Genomic DNA, 17,588 nt, shown 5'->3' with positions numbered 1-17,588 from the left:
TGTGCTTCTTGCAGATCGAAGAGGAGCTAGCCGCCCTCCAGAAGGAACGCAGCGAGAGGATAAAGTTTCTGTTGGAAAGGCAGGAGCGAGAGATTGAAACGTTTGACATGGAGAGCTTGCGAATGGGCTTTGGGAATTTGGTCACATTAGAATATCCCAAGGAGGACTATAGATGAGATTAAATTTCTTTGCCATTTAGCAACAACAAAAAGATAAAAAGCAAACAAAATAATGACGAAACTTGCAAAACCAACATTCCCCATGTTAACGGGCGTGCTCTCTCTCTTTCTGTCTCTCTTACTGACATCGTGTCGGACTAGTGCCTGTATATTCTTACTCCATCAGGGGCCCCCTTTCCCCCTGTGTCAAGTCCCGGTGCAGGACAGCTCCTGGCGGTCTTTTCCATAGTATGTCACAGTATTGATGTCTCTGTGCAATGATTAAAAATGTTTCAGTGAAAACTTTGGAGACAATTTTAATGGAAAAAAAAAAAAAAGTGGATGTATGTTGCTTTTGAGCAATCACTCATTTTTACCACCAATCTACGAAAGTACAAAGCAAAAAAAAAATCCTCAAATGCTATATACAAACCCAGGGGGAGAGAGACTAAATCCGCAGCCTTACCTTAACTAGCTGCTGCATTATTTTATTTTATTTTTATTTTTTTGGTATTTATTCATCAGGAATAATTAAATAATAAAAAAATTTTATTAAAGATTGAGAAATTTGATACATTTTACAGAAAAAAAAAACTTAATCGTGATGTACATATCAGTGGTGACATATTATTACTTTTTTGGGGGTGGGGAGGGGCGGGGCAAAGATCTGGTGATTTTTAGAAGAACCATGCCAGGCGAGGCGGGGATTAGACCTCGGTCCTCGGCATATTCTTGATTGTATCATAATCATTTTCTGCTGTCGCAGAGAATGTGAATACACTTAAATGAGCCCACAGGATCCCAGTAGCACAAATTGGGCTTTGTCAAATCGTGTATTTTGTGTATAGAAGGAATTTAAGGAGAGCTTTTACTTATTTTCATATTGTATTTTAACTGTTTCTCTGATCAAAAATTTTTTTACTTCTTTCCCCCCTTCCCTCCTGCTCCCTGCCACCCCGCCCACTTTCCGGTTCAGTACTTGGAGTTCAACACTGTCTGTCAGATCATCCTGAGCCCTTTCTTTTCTTTTTTTTTGTTGTTTCTTTTGTTCCTCCCCCGAGTCCACCCCCAACCCCATGATCTCGGTCATAAATATTGCATTATTCACACTTTCAAACTGTGTATTTTCTTACAATAAAAAGATTAAAAAAAAAAGGCTTTACTTCTTTTGCATGCACTTTAAAAAAAAAAGAAAAAACAACAAAAGAACAAAAAAACATTTTTCAGGTTCAAAGGAAGAGCATGAATAACTGTCAGAGCTTTTAATTATATTTGTAAATAAAAGTGTTCATCACAACGCCTTGCTGTCTCATTGCGGGAAGGGCTCCGGGGCTGCCCCTGCGGGGAAGCTGCCGCAGGAACCGCTGGTGGGGGAGCTCCTGGGCTGCCCCAAAGCCGTTTATTGGGGCAGGGGAGGTGTTTGTGCCAACTCACGGCTTCTGCTCTCAGCTTTTTTGCCTTTCTTCCAGCCTGAGAAGTCCCGGGCTGTGAACCAGCCCTCACCAAGCACCAGGTAATGCAGGTGTTGGGGCACCTCCTCTCCACCTGGGTGTTTTGTGGATCTTGGTCTTTATTTGGGGTGTTTCCTTCAAGAGCTGTCGCTCACTTTTTTCTTTGCTGGCCCTGTGCATAGGAGCTATCCCAGGGGTGTGCTGGTGGCGTAGCACAGCTGCATGCGTACCTGCAGCCTCCACTCACCCGAGGCGTGCTCATGTCTTTAGAAGTACAAGGTACCTGATATTTACGGGGCATTGCTGCAGCATTTTGAGGTTTGTAATGTGTTTTACACACTCCTCAAAAAACAGTACCTTTGAGAAAAGAAGTTAAAAGAAGGGGAAGGCTTCCAGTGCTGTGAAGCAGAATCACACTCGCTTCATTTCTTTACATCCTTTGAAGACAGCCGTGAGCTGTGCTTCATTTTCTGAGTGCTGAGGACGCCCCGCCGGGCCTCGCCCCCTCCAGGCTGCAGGAGCAGCACAACGGCAGCCCGGTGGGGAAGGGGAGCGCCCCCAGGTGCCAAGTGGCGGTGCCCAGCACAGGAGGTGACAGCTGAGATTAAACGGGGACCCCGTGAGCAAGCGCTGCCCCAGGAGCAGCAAGGAATGCAAAGGGTTTAGTGGTGGAGGTGTTCGGGGGTAAGTGACCCTGTCCTGGCTATAAGGAACGTGCCTGCCTTGAGCTCCGTTCCTAAAACATCAGCATTTTATCTTCTAGGCTCGATGTGTGTGTTTCAGGCAGCACTGCCCATGTGGAGCTCCCCTCGCAGGGCTCCAGCCTCACCTCCGTGCCGGGAGGGGAAGGAACAGGGGAAGGAAGGGCACCACGCCGAGCTGCCAGCACTCCCCTGCTCCCCAAGGACACAAGCACACCGCCCGCCTGGGTAAGTGTTTAATTGCACCGTGAGCACGCATTGGTCACAACAGAACACGGACAAAACAAAGCCGCTCTGCTTCGAGGGGCTACAGAGATCAGAAGAGAACAGAGAATCAGAAGGTAAGCAGCTTCCCCGCCTCGTTCTACTCGTTATCTTTAAAGTAATGACTTCAGTGGTTCACCTCATTGGCAAATACTTGAGGGAGAAAAAAAAAAAAAACAAGCAGCTTCCCTCTGCCTGCTGCCTTCTCCCCTCCTGGAAGGGGACGGCTGCGCAGCCAGCAGCAACCAGAAGTGGTTCTGCACCCACAGCAGCGCCATCAGCACAGCGGGGCCGCTCCGAGTGGCAGCGGTTCACAGGGTTTGACTTCCCCTGAGCAGGTCGGCCCGGAGGGGCTGCCCCTTGCCTTTTCGGAAGCTTTTTGGGCTAGCTACAGGCTGCGCCTACAGCAACGAGCACAGCACAAGTCCGGACCGTGCTAACACCAAGGCGGATTCAGCTCGTGGACGGCAGCGAGGTCATGGCTCAGCTCAGGTCAGTGCGGGAGCAGCCAGGTTCAACTCACAGGCAAACAGAACGACAGCGAGGTGCTTCGAGCGGGCTCTGGGGGGTCGGGGGTGCCACGCGGTGCTCGTGCGGTGCCTGCTCCCTACTTCCCGGACAGCTGCTCGTAGAGCTTCGGCACGTAGTCGTCCCACTCCGCCTGGTAGCAGGTGCCAGCCACCGGCACCCCCAGGTTGTACTTGCTGCGGAAAGCCGCCACCTTGAACTTCCCTCGCTTGTCGCCGGAGCGATTGGACAGGATGGGCTCGTCGCACTTCAGCTGCTTCGGCTGCTCGTACACCAGCCACACGTACCGGTGCAGCCCTGCGGGGAGGAGACAGCACGACAAGCACACCTCACTTGCAGTTCTGGGGTTTAAGGGTGGCTTTGAAGCGACCCCAGCTGCTCGGGGAACAAGCCCGCGTCCACCTGGGGCACGCTGGCAGCTGCTGCCATTGTTCTCAGGATAAGTGTGAGCTAAAGGAGCTTAAAGATGTACAAGAGGTGTGTGAAGGACTCACGTTGTCCCTAAGCTGCGCTCCCCCTGCCCCAGCTACTGAATTCAGGCAGAAGGGCACGGATCCATGGCCCGATGTCCAAGGGGCACCGTGATTAAGGCTGGCTACACGCAGGCCCCCTGGGGCTGCCCCTGCGGCACCACACAAGGTTTGTGTAGCCACAGGCTGTGCCCCGAGCACTGCGTCTGCTCACTCACAGCACGGCCAGGCTCAGCTCCCCCTAACTGCAGCCGGGTACTGACCTGTTCCTTTGGGGGGTCCTGACCCGACGTAATCTGACAGCACAGTCCCGCTCCCCACGTCGTTGCCTTTCATGTTGGTCACCAGGAAGTGATGCCATTCCCTGACAGGAGACAGCAAGAAGCAGTCAGGCCGCGTCACAGCCCTCGGGTAAGACCCTTCCTTGCTCTGAGCAGCTGTTTTCCCCCAAAGTTGTCAGAGTAGGTGACTGAAGCCAACCACTGCTGCTCCTAGTTGGTCAGACCCAAAGGTGTCAGGCCCACAGCACAAACTGCCTCCTTTGGGATGCAGAGCCCAGCAGGCAGCTGCCATCCTGCCCGGCGGCTCCACCACGCCCACAGTCTCACCCTGTAAGAGCAAGCACTGCATGTGATTCCAAGTGGCCTGATGTAGCAAAAGTGAGCTGGTCCCTGCTTTAATATTTTACTGCTGGCACGAAAAGACCTAGTTCCAACTCACACATGGCTCACGTTAGTGAGCTGCAAATGCTGCGCTTCTCCAAGGTACAGGAGACCTCCAAATAACCCTGGCAAAAGCAGCGCCTCTTCACCATGCTGTCCTTGTCTCAAGGAGAGATGCAAGGGCTCTGATCCTATCCAGGGCCATTTCTTATCCCCAGCCCCACTGCCACAACCTAGATCACACTCCCCACCTCCTCCTGAGCCTCTGCTCAATCCAAGAGGGCCACCCCCATTACCTGAACTTCGGGTCCTTCCTACTGGGCGCATCGGGGTCCGTGAGAACCAGCGTGTAGAGCTTCTGGGGGTCGCAGCCATCCCACTCGATGCTGGTGGGGCGGTGCTGCACCTGCAGCGACGACAGCGTCAGCGGGAGCAGCCGGCAGCGCCGCGCACGGCGGCCAGGCGTGACCAGCCACGCTCGATCCTGAACGTTCAAGGCCGCTCGGCACCCACGGCTGCTGCCAAAGCCTTCAAAGCCAGGCGTCCCCCGCCGCCAGCCAGGGCGGGCCGCGGCCGCTGCTCCCCTGGAGGGGCCGCGCCGCCATTTTGTGGCTCCCTCAGGGGGAGCAGGCGCACACCCCCCCCTCACGCACACACCCCCTGGGGGCCTCCCCCGCTCACCTGGGTGGGCGTCAGCACCTTGCCCAGCTCGTCGATCTCCACCGAGCCGTACTTGACCCGCAGGGGCTGCGCGGGTTTCTGCTCCACCTCGGTGAGGCTCAGCGGCCCGCTCCACAGCCCCAGGTCCACCGCCATGGCCGCCCCCTCCTCGTCGCTGCGCTGAGGAGACTGCCTGCCTGACCGAGTGACTGACAGCCGCGCCGCGCAATCAGCGCCGCCCCTCGGCCCGCCCCCCGCTCCCATTGGAGGAAACCTGCGCCGTGGTCCCGCCCCCCGCTGGCTGGGCGCTCCCCCCCTCCCCTCCGAGGACCGAGGGGCCGCGGGTTCGAGGCCGGCGGCAGCCGCAGCGCCTGGCGGGGGCTGCCCGTGTGAGGCAGGGCTCGGGGCCCGTCCCCTGCCCCCGTTCCCTTTGTAAACCACGATCCAGGGAGGCGATCCCTGCGTGCACAAGGTGCCCCAGGCCGGGCTGTGAGCGTGGGCTGGGGCTGAGACCTGGCAGTTTGGCAGAGTGCTTTATGGCCTCGGCCCCAAAACGCATTAGTGTGCTCATAGGGCTGGTGGCTGAACACGCCTCAGAGACATCTTCCTCTGCTCTCTCCCAGGAGCAACGGCCTCACTGTGTCTGCTGTTGTATTTCATATTTTGGAGTGGGCAACGGAGTCAGAGGAGGGGGCTTTGGGTATAAAAAAGCAGTTGGGGCTGAGCTGCAGGGCACGTCCTCCCAGCCTGGCTCACATCTGTTTCCAAAGGAGCCCACAGGGCTGCATGGAGCAGACTGGTTTCAGCTGGAGACAACGTGGGTTGAGTTGGGGCAGGAGCATCAGACAGATCAAACTCCAAAGCATCACTCTTCCCAGCCCACCTTGGCCCTGGCCTGCCCTGGAGCACTTCAGGGCTCGATCTTTGCATGCTGCTGCCTGCTGAGGTCTCTGTCCTGGCACAGGAAGGTTTGTCCCCCACTGGCAGCAGGAGGCTCCCTTTTTGCACGTGGGCACTGACCGCATGCTTCCCTATAGAAATGTGTGCCTCTGGCCATCCTCTTCTTTGGCATCAGCCCAGAGCCCTTGTATTCAAGGTGTAGGTTTTCAGCTGCCATACATGCTGGAAATCCTCCCTGGTTTAACAAGGAATCCTCTTCAATGACACCCGCTCCCAGCTCCTCTGCAGGCACAGAGCAGCAGGGTCAGTCTAATCCATGTACACTCGGGATCAGTCTCCTGTGTGAGGACACATACCACCTGCCTTGGTCTGCTGAGCACAATGGAGCTATCTGAGCCTCATTCCTCTCTCCTCATTTGCTTTGTTAATTAAGTGACCTACTAAGAATCCCCATATCCTTTCCTGCCTGTCAGGACAAGATGAGAAAGAGAAGGTGGTTGCTAGGATCATTCTCTGTGTGCCCCAGATACTCGCTGTTTTGGGTCGGCAGCTGCCCTGTGCTGAAGGGCGGTGGGCAAGGAGTTATTCCCACTCCTGCCCTGACAGGGGAGGTGTAATACACAATAAATGTTTGTTCATTGTCTTTTGTATTATAAAAACAAGGAGTTCTGTTTGAGGAACGGGAGTTGTGAAAACTCCCTGCTGAAGTAAGGAGCTGTATAATGCTTTGCTAGACACTATGAAAATTCTTTTGCTTAATGTAACAAAAAAGAGAACCCCCTCCCCTTCTCTCCTTCTGCATCTCAGTTGCCTCTTTTGTTCAAAGACACTGCTGCAAAGTTCATGTAACCATCTCCTGATAAGTTGCTAAACTAGTGTATCAACATCCTGCATTCCTGTCTCACGCTGGGCCAACATGACCAAATAAAAAAAAGAAGTTGAACCACAACGCGGAGGAAGACTACGGCCTTCATCTTCACGACCACCAGAGGGACAGAGACGACCCCCTAGCAACAGTGCGCGCAGTCGCAGAATATACCAGGATGTGCTGCGTAATCCCAGAATTACCAAGATATAAAAAGGGACCCTGGCGGGGGTGAGGTGCGCGCCGTTGGTGGAGCCGAGACTCCCCGGCCGCCCAGCGCTGTTTTGCTTGCTGTTGCTTACTCAATAAATTCCTTTCTATTATTAATGCAATGCTCTCTGAAAATTAATTAAGGGGGCAACTTATAACAGGAGGCAGCTGAGCAGAGCCTCCAGGGCCCACCCAAAACACCACTGCTGCAAGAAGGACAAAGGTGGTACTGACAGGTTCTCCCAGGAAACTCTCAGCTCTAGCAAGTGGCATTTTAGCTTTTATTTTATTATTTAAGCCTTTCAAATCTGCAGCCACAGGGTGGAGAAACAGGCAGGTGCTTCCTCCTGTTCCTAGGGACTATTTCTTCTAACACATCTGCTGCTGGAGTTTAGCAGCATGTTTGCTGTGCATTGTTGCACTCAACTATAGGAATCCAAGGGTCAGCTTTAAAGAAACTGAAAATATTTGTACCTTTCTCTTTCCTTGTTCCCTGCAGCTTCTGTTTCCATTGGATCTCTCCAGCTGTGGAGAAACTCATCTTTTACCTGTTCCATCTGCTGCCTCCTTCCAGTCTGCACTGCTGTCTGCTATCCTCCTTTCCTGCACAGCTCTGGTTTGAGCTATTATTTTCCCCAAATCATATTTTTTTTACCCCCAAATCATACAGTTTTTGGTATACTTCATAGTCCTTTAGCACTGTTTTTCACAGCCTCACTTCTTTTGGGATGTTTCTTAAGTGGTTGCGTTACAGAAGGTGCTAGAGCATGCTCTGGGTGTGTGGGGTCTCACTTTCAGGCATCAGTTAGGTGTCCTGTTTTGGTTTCTGGAAACACCATTCTCATAGCACTGAATGCTCTTGGTATTGATCCCTGGACTGCACCTGAGCTCACTATGTGACACCCCCCTAAAAAACACTGGCAAAATACTGGCTACTTCAGCACCTCACTTTGACTTCACACAGGCTGTTTCACCTGCTGATCATGACGAAAGCTTTCAATTTCAGGTGAAGTCCTGCCTGTACAGGAACCACAGCAAATAGAAGACAACAGTCAGCCTTGGAATACACTGGGGCAAGTCCATTGGAGTGCCCCACAGCCGCACCTGCCTTCACCACATCTGAATTTGCCGGTGTTATGCTGCGTTATGCATTGGTTTGATTTCCACTGCCTGTGTTCCCTTTCTTCCAAGGATACCTTGACAAGAAGTCTTGATTTATCCATACAATCATTGCATTTTTTCCTTTACCAAGTATGAATTCAGGGCATTGCCCGCTGCTGCCGAAGCACCACACAGCCCGTGCCCAAGCTGATGTCCTCTCACAGCAGATGCTCACTGCTGCTCTTGCCCAGGGCCCCCGGTGGCTCCTAGCCCCTTCTTTCAGCTGGGGGAGTCACCTGTTGCTGCAAAGCACTCTTACAAAAAAACTGATAAATAATTAAGAGAAATAATTGAGACATTTCTTCTCAGAAACAGCAGTCAGGCGTTGGGATGGGTTGCCCAGGGAGGTGGTGGCGTCACCGTCCCTGGGGGTGTTCAGGGAGAGGTTGGACGTGGTGCTTGGGGACATGGGTTAGCGGGTGACATTCGTGGTAGGGGGGTGGTTGGACTAGATGAACTTGAAGGTCTTTTACGATATTTAGGATTCTATGAGAAAAAAAAAGCCCAGCAGCTCGTTTCACTGTGGGACGGGGAAATGGGCTGAGGGGGCCGGGGGTGCCCAAAATGGCGGGAGGGGTCGCGGGGGGGGGGCTCAAAATGGCGGGAGGGGGCAGGCGGGCGTCCAAAATGGCGGCCGGCCCCCCAGCCGGCTCCCCTTAGGGGGCTCGGGGCGACCGGGCAGGTACCTGAGCGGAGCCGTGGGGCGGAGGCCGGGCGGCGCCGCCTCCCGGGCGGGCCGAGAGGCAGCGGGAGGCGGTGGCGGCGGCTCAGGGCGATGGGGCTCCCCGGCGGGACGCCGCCGGCTCGGCTCTTCCTCGCCCTCTGCGTCTGGAGGCTGGCGCTGCGCCGGGGCGCCGCAGGTAGCGGGGGCGGGCGGGTGGGCGAGCGCTGAGGTGGCACCGCCGGTCCCTCAGCCCGAGTGGCGAGGAGGGCTCCAGAGGGTCCCAAGGGCTGATTTATTTATTTAATTACTAAAAAGTCACTTTTCGGTAAAAGTAACGAGCGCTCCAGTCGCGGTGGGGCTGCGGAGCTGGGGGTTTTAGGGGGGTTTAGCCCATTTTAGAGCCAACTTTGCATGGAGAGAAGTGGCAATGGGGCCAGGGCTCAGCTCACCTTGGCCCCGGCAGAATGCGTGGTCGAGGCTTCAGGTGCAGCATAGCATATTTTATTTGTATTCTTTTTACCAAATCACTTGTTGGCCCCTTCCCTTTCAAATTCCCACCCGCCTTCAGATGCCCGAGCAGGGATCGCTGTGCTGCCAGCCCTCTGGGTGTAGGCTGCGCGCCTGATCGCTGCCCTTTGCCTCGGAAAAGGCTGCGTCTGCTCTCGGGTTCAGGTCCCCTGTGGCAGGGGATGTGGCTGGAGGGCTTGAAGCCTGGCAGAGGTAAAAGGAGGCCACCAAGACACCAAGGGTTTAGTTATCTTTGTGGCTACCGATGTTAGAGTCGCTTTGTTGAGTTCTTTGGCTTTTTTTCCGTTACTATTCCTTTCCCCGGGCAGTGTAGGGACGAGGTTGCTTGGGCAGTAGGAGGCAGAGGTTCAGCAAAATACTGGGTGAGCACCAGCATTGCCACGACTGTGAATCTGGGCTCTCATTGCTGCCGATTCAGTGTCACCGATGCCCTGACACGGCTCCTGTCCGGTTCCTTCAGGTCGCTTTTGCCGTTTGCCCCTTTCCCCAGGCAAAAATAAGCTGGCATTGCTTTCCCATTGAGACTTCTAAGCCGTGTTCCTCTTTCTGATCGTGAACATTTCTAGTTGCCAAATGCATCGTGGAGATCCTTTGCAGAGGTGACGAGAGGCTCCGTAAGGAGTGCTGTGTAGGCTTCTGGAGCCAAGGGCAGGATACCTGCCTCAGAGCCGCCAGAACAAAAATTGGGCAGGCAAATCAAGGGCGGGAAATGGGTTAACAGATGGCAGGCAGGGAGGAGTGGCTTTGCTGTGGTAATGAAGCACCTCAGCAGGTTCCCCAAATGGCGTTTTAATTCATAACAGCATGGAAAGGCTGGATCCTCTGTTGATGAATACCATTTGCTTGGTGTTCCTGAAAACCACATATTCATTTGTGCAAGGCTTTGTTGCAAAGTTTGCTGTGGAAGGGGATTTTGCAGGTTCCCTAGATCCCTAACACCATCCCTTCCATTTTGCAGGAACAGAAGAAGTGGTCTTTGGGAAGGTTGGAGGAAGCATCCTCCTTTTATGCCGAAATGTCTCCAAAGAAGCAACAGAAGTGGTCTGGTTCCAAGGGGATCCGCACTCTTTCCCCCCACTCTTCTCCTCGCGGGTCGCCTTCCCCCCCGATGTCCGTTTCTCCCTGGTTGACAACAGCTCGCTGCGCATCACAGAGCTGCGTCTGCAGGACGAAGGCAACTACACCTGCAAGGAAGTGCTAAACAAGACAGACCACGAGCACAGAGTCCAGCTCCTGGTAGCCAGTAAGTCTGTCCCGTGCCTGTGGGCTTCCCCCAGCCTGGGGCTCAGGTTCCCAGATTCGTAGCAAACCTGGCGCTGGTGGAAAGCTAATGTGAAAAGGGGGAAGGTGGCTTTATCACATAAAATCTGTGAGCAGGCTGATATTACTCAGTTAAACATTTACTCACAAGCAGCGAACGTTAACGTGCCAGCTGTGAAGTCCTCGTTATGCCTTTTCAGTTCCTTCTTCATCGCTAATTTTTGGACAGATCTTTTACATCCTATAGCTGTGGCCCGTTGCCTTAGAATCAGGGTGACTTCTGCCCAAAAACCATGTATTTTTTTTGAAGTACGTTTGAAATAGATGCACAGTGCCAACCTTGCTGCCATTCTTTTGGTGTGAGGATGGAGGGCCTTCAGCTGAAGTTTCCAGTTTTGGGTCATTGAGTGCATTCTTCTGACTTTGACAGAAACATCACATCCTTCAAATTTATCACTGGGAGCAGTGTGATGGGATGTGCCTGTTGTTATCAGCACAGGTCATTCTTTCAGCTTCTTTTCCCTTTCATGTCTTTTGGTGCTTTCTCCCATTTCCATTTGTATTCATTCCCTTAGAAATCTTCGTAGGCCCCTCGGCAACCTGCTGTCCTTATGCCACCCCAGCCCATATTCCAGGGTTTAGGGGAGGGCAAGGCTGCTGCCAGTTTTCCTGTTGTGGTGGCACTGTGCTTTACAAGCTCTTTCCTTGCTTGCTTGTCTTTTTGTCAACATTTACAGTGTGATGCTTGTTTTCTGTTTGCATTTAGGGTGTTTCTCCTTTGCCAGCCTTTGGTGAAGGGTGTGTGTTGTAAAAGTTGTGCCTGTTTAGTACAGATTAAATCTCTGAATGTTAACACAGGTAAAATTCCCTTCCTGGGGCGAGGAACCTGCAGATGGGGTTGGAGGGTCACAGAGGACTGGAGCAAAGGAATCCAGAAAGCCCAGGCTGCTGCAGAGAATGTGTAGGCATGGGGCTCAGGAAGGGGGAGTCTGAAATCTTAAGGTGGCTTCCTTACGATACTATTTTTTTCCCCCTTCTGAAACTCTGTGGGCATGCCACGTGTCGATACCACTCTCCGAAATTCACTTGTTAATGCGGAACTTGTCAGTTAACTTCCAAAGGTCACCCAGGTGGTATGTGCCATGGGGGTGTCCGTAAATAGGTGGCAAAGAGACTCCTGGGGATGCTTTAGGTCAGCAGGAGCAGCACCAGCAAAGGCCAGAAGCTGAAGCTTACCAACTTCACGTTAGAAGCATGTGCCTTTTATTTTTCACACTCGGTGCTGTTGGCCCTTGAAGCAACTTGGCCTGGGCTGAGTGAACCTGACCGGCACAGGCAGCACCTTTTTTTCTGGTTAAAGCTGTATTTAAAATAAAACAAACACGCCAGGAGTAGAGGAAGCAACGTGACAGAGGTGCAGCCATGGCCTTGGGCTGCTGTTCTGTGTTTGTGTTGGGATAAGAAGCACATGGTGTGAAGGAAATGTGTAATTGCACACCTCCGAGGGATTTCCTGGTCTGTCTGTGTGCAATTTGATCTGGGTCTCTCTTGGCTCTTCTGTGAGCGTGGAGCCCATCTCTGCTGGTGTGTTGTGGTGTTGTAGTGGTCTGGGGGGGTGAGAGGTTGTTAGTTTTGGGGTAAATTTTGTTTGTTTTCCTTTTTGAGGAACAGATCTGCTCTTGACATTTAGGGAGAAGAGTAGAGTTGTGCTGGGAGAGCCTGGGAGTTAGGATACAACGCTGACAGCATGAGGAGGCAGGTGCCAGGGGCCGGCACAAGGAGTGCAGTGCCCTGGCGGGGTCTGCCCCTCGGTGTGGGGCAGTTCCCCGTGACTCAGGCCAGCAGGATGCTCTCGTCAGCCACAGCCAGGGTTCAGGAGCAGTTACGAGACCACCCCAGGGCTGGAACAGAGGAAGTGACAGAGGAATTTCTTGCCACAGCAGGGTGGTTTCAAAGATCATAAAAAAATGCATGTATATAGTTCCAGGAAAGCCGAGCCCCAAGCAGGTATGTTGTTGGAGCTCACGTGGGTTTTGTGCTATGATTTTTTTCCCCTTACTCTAAATTTTGTCACCTCTCGGGTTACCTGAATAAATGCTCTGCAAATTATGTGTCAGACATCCCTCCGACATCTCTTGTCTGGGGCTTTGCTTGGCAGTGTCTGGTCTCTCACTGGGGTCTCGTTCAGCTCTGGGAGTAGGCAAGCCAGCCACAGGGGCAGTTCTGCCAGGATCAGAGTCCAGAATCCCTCCCTGTGGCTGTTACACAGGCATGTGCGTGTGTATGGGCGTGTGTACGTCCCAGTTTCTGCACTAAAATCCTGCTCTCAGCCAGCGTCGGGTGAAAAGAAGCCACCTGATGGGAGAGAGGCAGGAGCTCGGGCTGCACGAAGGGACCCTCGGGGTTCTGTTGGTTCCTGCCCCATCCCGCCAGCACTTAGCTGGGTCTGCACTGAGATACCAAACGTGCTCCTGGCTGTTACCCAGTGGTGCTGGCACGAGGCCACAGTGGCTTACCCTGCCTCCCTTCTTTGCTGGAGTTTGTCCCCGCCGCCGTGAGCGGGATGTGGGTGATGCAAAGCACGGCGTGGGGTGTGAGAGGCAGTCTGGGCCCTCACGTGGTGACAACAACCTCTGTCAGACAGAGCCGTGGCAGTAATTTGTCCCTCCCCTGTGTGTTAGTGGTTGCTGGGCTGCATTTTGGAGAACAACGTGATCCCTGGTGGCCCTCGTTCAGAGTTGTGGTCCCCCAGGGCTCAGGGATATGGGGTCAGGGAGCCAAATGGGCAGGGAAACCCTAAAGACTTTGAAGGAGGATTAGAAAACCAAGATCTTGCTGGGCTTCCAGCCCCGGGATGCTAAGAGCCGTGACTTGGATGTGGTTTTAACAGTGTGCTCTTCTTCTGACAGATCCACCGCAGTCCTCCCTGAAGTGCTGGGCCGAGACCTCCTCCTCGGGGCTGATGCTGCAGCTCTTCTGCAGCTGGCCCGGGGGGTACCCCCACCCCACGCTGCACTGGAGAGAAGAGGGGCACGATCTGGAGAACTCCAGCTGGGTCATCAGCTCCACCAGGTCCTCGGACACCCACGTGGAAACCCTGAACAGCTCCCACCTCGCCCACCGCAAAGTCTTCAAGTGCGTTGGGAGCCACGTGGTGGAGCAGGAGGAGCCTGCCTGCTCCGTGGAGATAAGTGAGTTGCCTGGCTCAGCACAGGAATTATTAATGAGCCTGCTAGCGGTGGGGCAGGCGGTTACCCCGGGCGTTCTTTGCCCTCCAGAACACGAAGGCAGTGGTCAGGCTCGCTGGCTCTTGCCGTGGGGCGGGAGGGGGATGATAATGAGGCTGCCTGGCAGGGTTTGACTTGTGCAGGGGTGACTGCACGAGGCACAGAAGTCCTGCAGGTGAGATCCAGCATGGGAGAGTTTTTTGATTTGTTTTGGGTACAACTTTGGGGGCTGGCAAATCTCTGAGCACCACACTTTTCACCTCTGCAAACACTCATACTTGTGGCTGCAATGGAGAAGGTGACTTGAGGTTTTAGTGCCTTGCTCAGCTTGAGATGAAGTTTGTTGGGGCTGATTTATGGCAAAGTGCTTGTGCGTGCCCCCAGTCCCCCATAAGCCTCTAATAAGGGCTAATGAAAGTGGCTTTGGAAAACCTGAGCTGTGTTTGTCCTCGAAGGCTTGTTGGGGCTGCAGGAGAACTCTGCGCCTCCCAAGGAAGATGCCTGGGCTGCCTTTCTCCTCTCTGCCATCTTCCCACGGGCTGCCCTCCAAGCATTCCCGCCTGTGGATGTGAAGGCAGGTGCCCAAAATAGGATTGAACAATGTGCAAGTTGCTCACAGAGCTCCTTGGAAGGCTGCAGAGGTCCCATGAGCAACATCAGGAGCCCCATCAGCAATGCTTCCTTCTGTTAACGCTTATTAATCTGTCAGATGGTGATTTCCTGCTGCGCTAAACTCCGCCATCCCCTTTTTCTTCTTCTTTTTTCCCCTTCAGAGCTCCCCTCCCTGGAATCGGACCCCCCGCAGACCTGCTTGGTGGGTGACAACGTGACCCTGACGTGCCGGCTGACCGAGGGCGTGCCGGCGGCCAGGCTCAGCTGGCTGCGGGGCATCACCCAGCCGGAGATCCAGCCCGGAGGGAGGTTCCTCATCGCCCAGGAGGGCAACGTGTCCCGCCTCACCATCCAGAACTGCTCCCAGGGCACCGACGGGGGCTGCTACGTCTGCAAGGCGCAGAACCCCGTGGGGCTGCGGGAGATGTTCGTCTGCCTGACGGTGAAGCGTGAGTGGGGCTGCCTGGGGTCGCGGTGGGAGGCAGGGATGCAGCTCGCTGCAGCTGTAGGACAGCCCCCGGGGGCTTTGCTTGCCCCTGGGAGCCTGCTGGCTATTGATGCTCTCACAGCAAGTGGGATGCCGGGCTGGGTTCCTTCATGCCAGGGTGAAAAGGCCTGATTCCCCTCACCTCGGTGTTAACAGGCCTCAGGGAGGGGCGCAGCTGCTTCCCTGGTCCTTCCCTGTGTGTTTTGGGGGTAGAGGAGCACTCAGGGTGCTGCTTGAACTGCAACAGGGATTGATTTGCATCCGCTAAATACACGTGGACACAGAAATAGGGGCCTCGTGGTGGTGTTTTCCATGTCAGTGAAGCGCAGGGGCCTGAGACTCGCACCCTACGTGGTGCTGGGCCTGAAGTGATGGGAAATCAGAGCTGAGGCAGCGCTGAGACTCGCAGCGAGAGCATCCATCCGTGTCCCACTGACGAGGTGGCCGCCCGTGTCTCCTCTCTCTGCAGAGCCAACAAACATCGTTGGAGTCGTGGGCGCGGTGGCGACCCTGTCCCTGATGGCTGTTCTCACCATCTCCGGGCTCATCTTGTACTACAACCCCCTCCTGTGCCTCAGAGGTAGGAGCTCTCCCCCACGCCAGCCGGGGCAGGGGTTCTGTCCCTAACGCTCCCGTCCTTCCTGGAGCGCTGCCCGCTGATTTACCCCAGCCCTTTGGCCTCATCCTGCTCGCAAACAAAATCCCCATCAGCCCTGGAGGAGCTGGGTTGGAAATGCAAGGAGCTGAGCCGTGCAGAGCCAGCCCTGCTCTCCCCTTTTCTCCCAAGTTCTCTCGCTATACGTGGGCGAGCTGACTGCTTTTCCCCTCTGGCAGAAACCCTCCTCCTCTGCACCTCCTCTGCCTGCCAGAGAGCGTCCTGCAGGCGGGGGCTGCGTGGCAAAACCAGCACCGGGTGCTCTGGGGGTGGTTTCTAATGCACTTTTCCCTTCCCTTCTCTCCCGTTTAGGTGCTGCGTTCAGGTGAGTTGATTTTCCTCCTCCCACCCTGCACAGAGTTGCTAGTTTGCCTCCTGACATCCACAGTCTCCTGTAGGGCAGGGGCCGGGCGGGCTGACCAGAGCCAAGCTGGGCTTTTGGGGTGGGAGCAGGAGGGCTCAGCCCAGGGGTGGATTGGGGAGCGGGGGGATGAGGAGAGCACTTGGCCTCGCCTCTGGACACGCAGAGGCACCCGGTAGCGTGGGGGAAGGCCGTGCAGGAGAACTTCTCCTTGGTGCTGCCGAGCCCTAAAACACGGTGAGTAAATAGAAACAGCAACCTCCTGCTTCTCTGCACTGCTTGCACCACGTCCTTCCTTCCCTGGGCATGTCTGAGAGCTGCACATACCTCTGCGGGCTTCTGGTGTGTTGGTTTTCTCCTCTGTTTCCTGCTGCTCGTGGCCCTGCTCCCTCTCCTTGCCCTTGTTGGTTGTGTTCCCACAGCTGTGGTGCTGCGGCATGGGACGACTCTGGTGTGAGTGCCTCCAGTTCCCCCTGTGTGCAGGAGGGGAGGATAACCCGGCTCGGGAGGGGCTGTGGCAGTGTAGTACATGAATGGTCATGAGCTGGTTGGAGGACTTTGGAAGACGAATGGGAAGCAGTGCAGAGTGCTGGGGGCGGCCTCGCTGCCAGCGGGGTGTGAAGCCAGCTGTCCTTCGCACACTAAGGGAGAGCCCTTCAAAACCCGCCCGTTTTGGTGCGTTGCTGAGGTGTCCGAGCCAGGGGAGAGGCAGCCTGGAGGGACGGGGTGAGGACGAGCTGTCCTCAGCCTCTCAGCCCACCTCTGCTGCCCGCAGGAGCCAGGACTCGGGCGACGTCTTAGTGCTGGTGGACTCGGAGGATGACGACGACGAGGAAGAGAAGGGGGAAGAGGACGCGGTGAGCGGCTCCAAGTACGAGCTGGTCAACGGGAGCAGCGCCCCGGCTGCCTACGTGAGCTGCCTTGCAGGAGGTGAGCCCTGCTGCCTGCTTTGGGGCCGGAGCTGTGAAGCCGTGGGTTTTTGGGGAGCGGCTGCCGGGAGGGAGGGACCCCAGTTCTCACCTCCTTGGCACTTGCTGAGGTGCTGCTGCTCTGTAGGTGACGACGGCGAGCAGCACGGTGAGGTCCCTCTGCGGAAGACACAAGGAGAAGAGGCACGAGGCACATAATCTCCGCTCCTTCTCGTGGAAGCACGCAGCTCCAGCTGGGAGCCCTGCCTCAGGCATCCCCACGGCCGCGTGGCCGCACGGGGGCTGCCAGCGCCCTGCAGCTGGTTCTCAGCGCCCCGCTCCCCTCGCCCAGCTCTCCGTCCTCCCCCAGCCCCGTTCCTCTGCTTCTCCCTTCTTCTCCTGTTCCTCTCCATCTCAGGTATCCTTTCTAACGAGGTGGCGCAGGCGCAGAGCTCAGGAACTGGGTCCCACGCTCACCTCGCTGCCTGCCACAGCCTCGGGTACCCGCACGGGCTCTGGCTCGGCCCCCGTGAGCGGTGCCAGGGCTGCGGGGGACGCCGTGGGGCTGCAGCCAAGTGGCAGGGCCCTGGGAAAACAAAAACCGAGTGCTGCAGGGGCAGGGCAATATGTGGGTGATGCTGCCTTTTTTTTTTTGGGGGGGGGGGAGGTTTGACTGTTTTTGTTATAAATAATTTTTCCCCAATTTTCTTCTGAAATGTTGCTGTGGATCTAAGCTGGAAGAGCTGAGCTGGAATTTGCAGCGTGGCCACGAGGGGACGGGGAGGGGAAGGGGGTTCGGGGCAGACCTGGAGGGGTCTGTAGGGTGGGTCACCGTGGGGGGGCAGAGCGTTTTGGG

General features: G+C 55.2%; 3 protein-coding genes across 9 annotated transcripts in view; 2 read left to right on the top strand and 1 right to left on the bottom strand.

Moving 5' to 3' along the window:
• TAOK3 (TAO kinase 3) overlaps positions 1 to 2,754 on the top strand; it is an 83,320-nt gene extending 80,566 nt beyond the window's left edge. For all 7 annotated transcript variants that reach the window (XM_082774476.1, XM_082774470.1, XM_082774471.1 and 4 more), the window contains one exon: positions 15 to 2,754. In XM_082774476.1, the coding sequence (XP_082630602.1) occupies positions 15 to 176 (162 nt within the window). In that variant the 3' untranslated portion in view covers positions 177 to 2,754. The remainder of the gene's footprint in view (positions 1 to 14) is intronic.
• PEBP1 (phosphatidylethanolamine binding protein 1) lies at positions 2,534 to 5,099 on the bottom strand. Its single transcript, XM_082774477.1, has 4 exons — positions 4,916 to 5,099; positions 4,531 to 4,640; positions 3,836 to 3,936; positions 2,534 to 3,399 (listed from the first exon to the last, which is right to left on the bottom strand). Exons 1-4 carry the CDS (start codon positions 5,048 to 5,050, stop codon positions 3,182 to 3,184), a joined length of 564 nt encoding a protein of 187 aa, XP_082630603.1. The 5' UTR covers positions 5,051 to 5,099; the 3' UTR covers positions 2,534 to 3,181.
• Positions 5,100 to 8,798: 3,699 nt separating this feature from the next.
• Positions 8,799 to 17,337, top strand: VSIG10 (V-set and immunoglobulin domain containing 10). The gene is made up of 8 exons (XM_082774455.1): positions 8,799 to 8,890; positions 10,181 to 10,465; positions 13,392 to 13,673; positions 14,483 to 14,770; positions 15,278 to 15,388; positions 15,776 to 15,788; positions 16,600 to 16,754; positions 16,881 to 17,337. Exons 1-8 carry the CDS (start codon positions 8,806 to 8,808, stop codon positions 16,949 to 16,951), a joined length of 1,290 nt encoding a protein of 429 aa, XP_082630581.1. The 5' UTR covers positions 8,799 to 8,805; the 3' UTR covers positions 16,952 to 17,337.
• The last annotated feature ends 251 nt before the right edge of the window (positions 17,338 to 17,588 follow it).

Source organism: Aythya marila (genome assembly GCF_965140915.1).
Source record: "Aythya marila genome assembly, chromosome: 17".
In the NCBI taxonomy this organism is placed as follows: Eukaryota; Metazoa; Chordata; class Aves; order Anseriformes; family Anatidae; genus Aythya; species Aythya marila.
Note: the sequence above shows the minus strand (reverse complement) of the source record. Positions and strands in the feature narration are given on the sequence as shown.

Coding starts and splice junctions, on each gene's coding strand:
- PEBP1 (XM_082774477.1), bottom strand. CDS start 5,050: ATGGCGGTGGACCTGGGGCTGTGGAGCGGGCCGCTGAGCCTCACCGAG. Junction 4,641..4,915: donor AGGTGCTGACGCCCACCCAG/GTGAGCGGGGGA, acceptor TCGTCGCTGCAG/GTGCAGCACCGCCCCACCAG. Junction 3,937..4,530: donor AGGAAGGACCCGAAGTTCAG/GTAATGGGGGTG, acceptor GTCTCCTGTCAG/GGAATGGCATCACTTCCTGG.
- VSIG10 (XM_082774455.1), top strand. CDS start 8,806: ATGGGGCTCCCCGGCGGGACGCCGCCGGCTCGGCTCTTCCTCGCCCTC. Junction 8,891..10,180: donor GCTGCGCCGGGGCGCCGCAG/GTAGCGGGGGCG, acceptor TCCATTTTGCAG/GAACAGAAGAAGTGGTCTTT. Junction 10,466..13,391: donor AGTCCAGCTCCTGGTAGCCA/GTAAGTCTGTCC, acceptor TTCTTCTGACAG/ATCCACCGCAGTCCTCCCTG.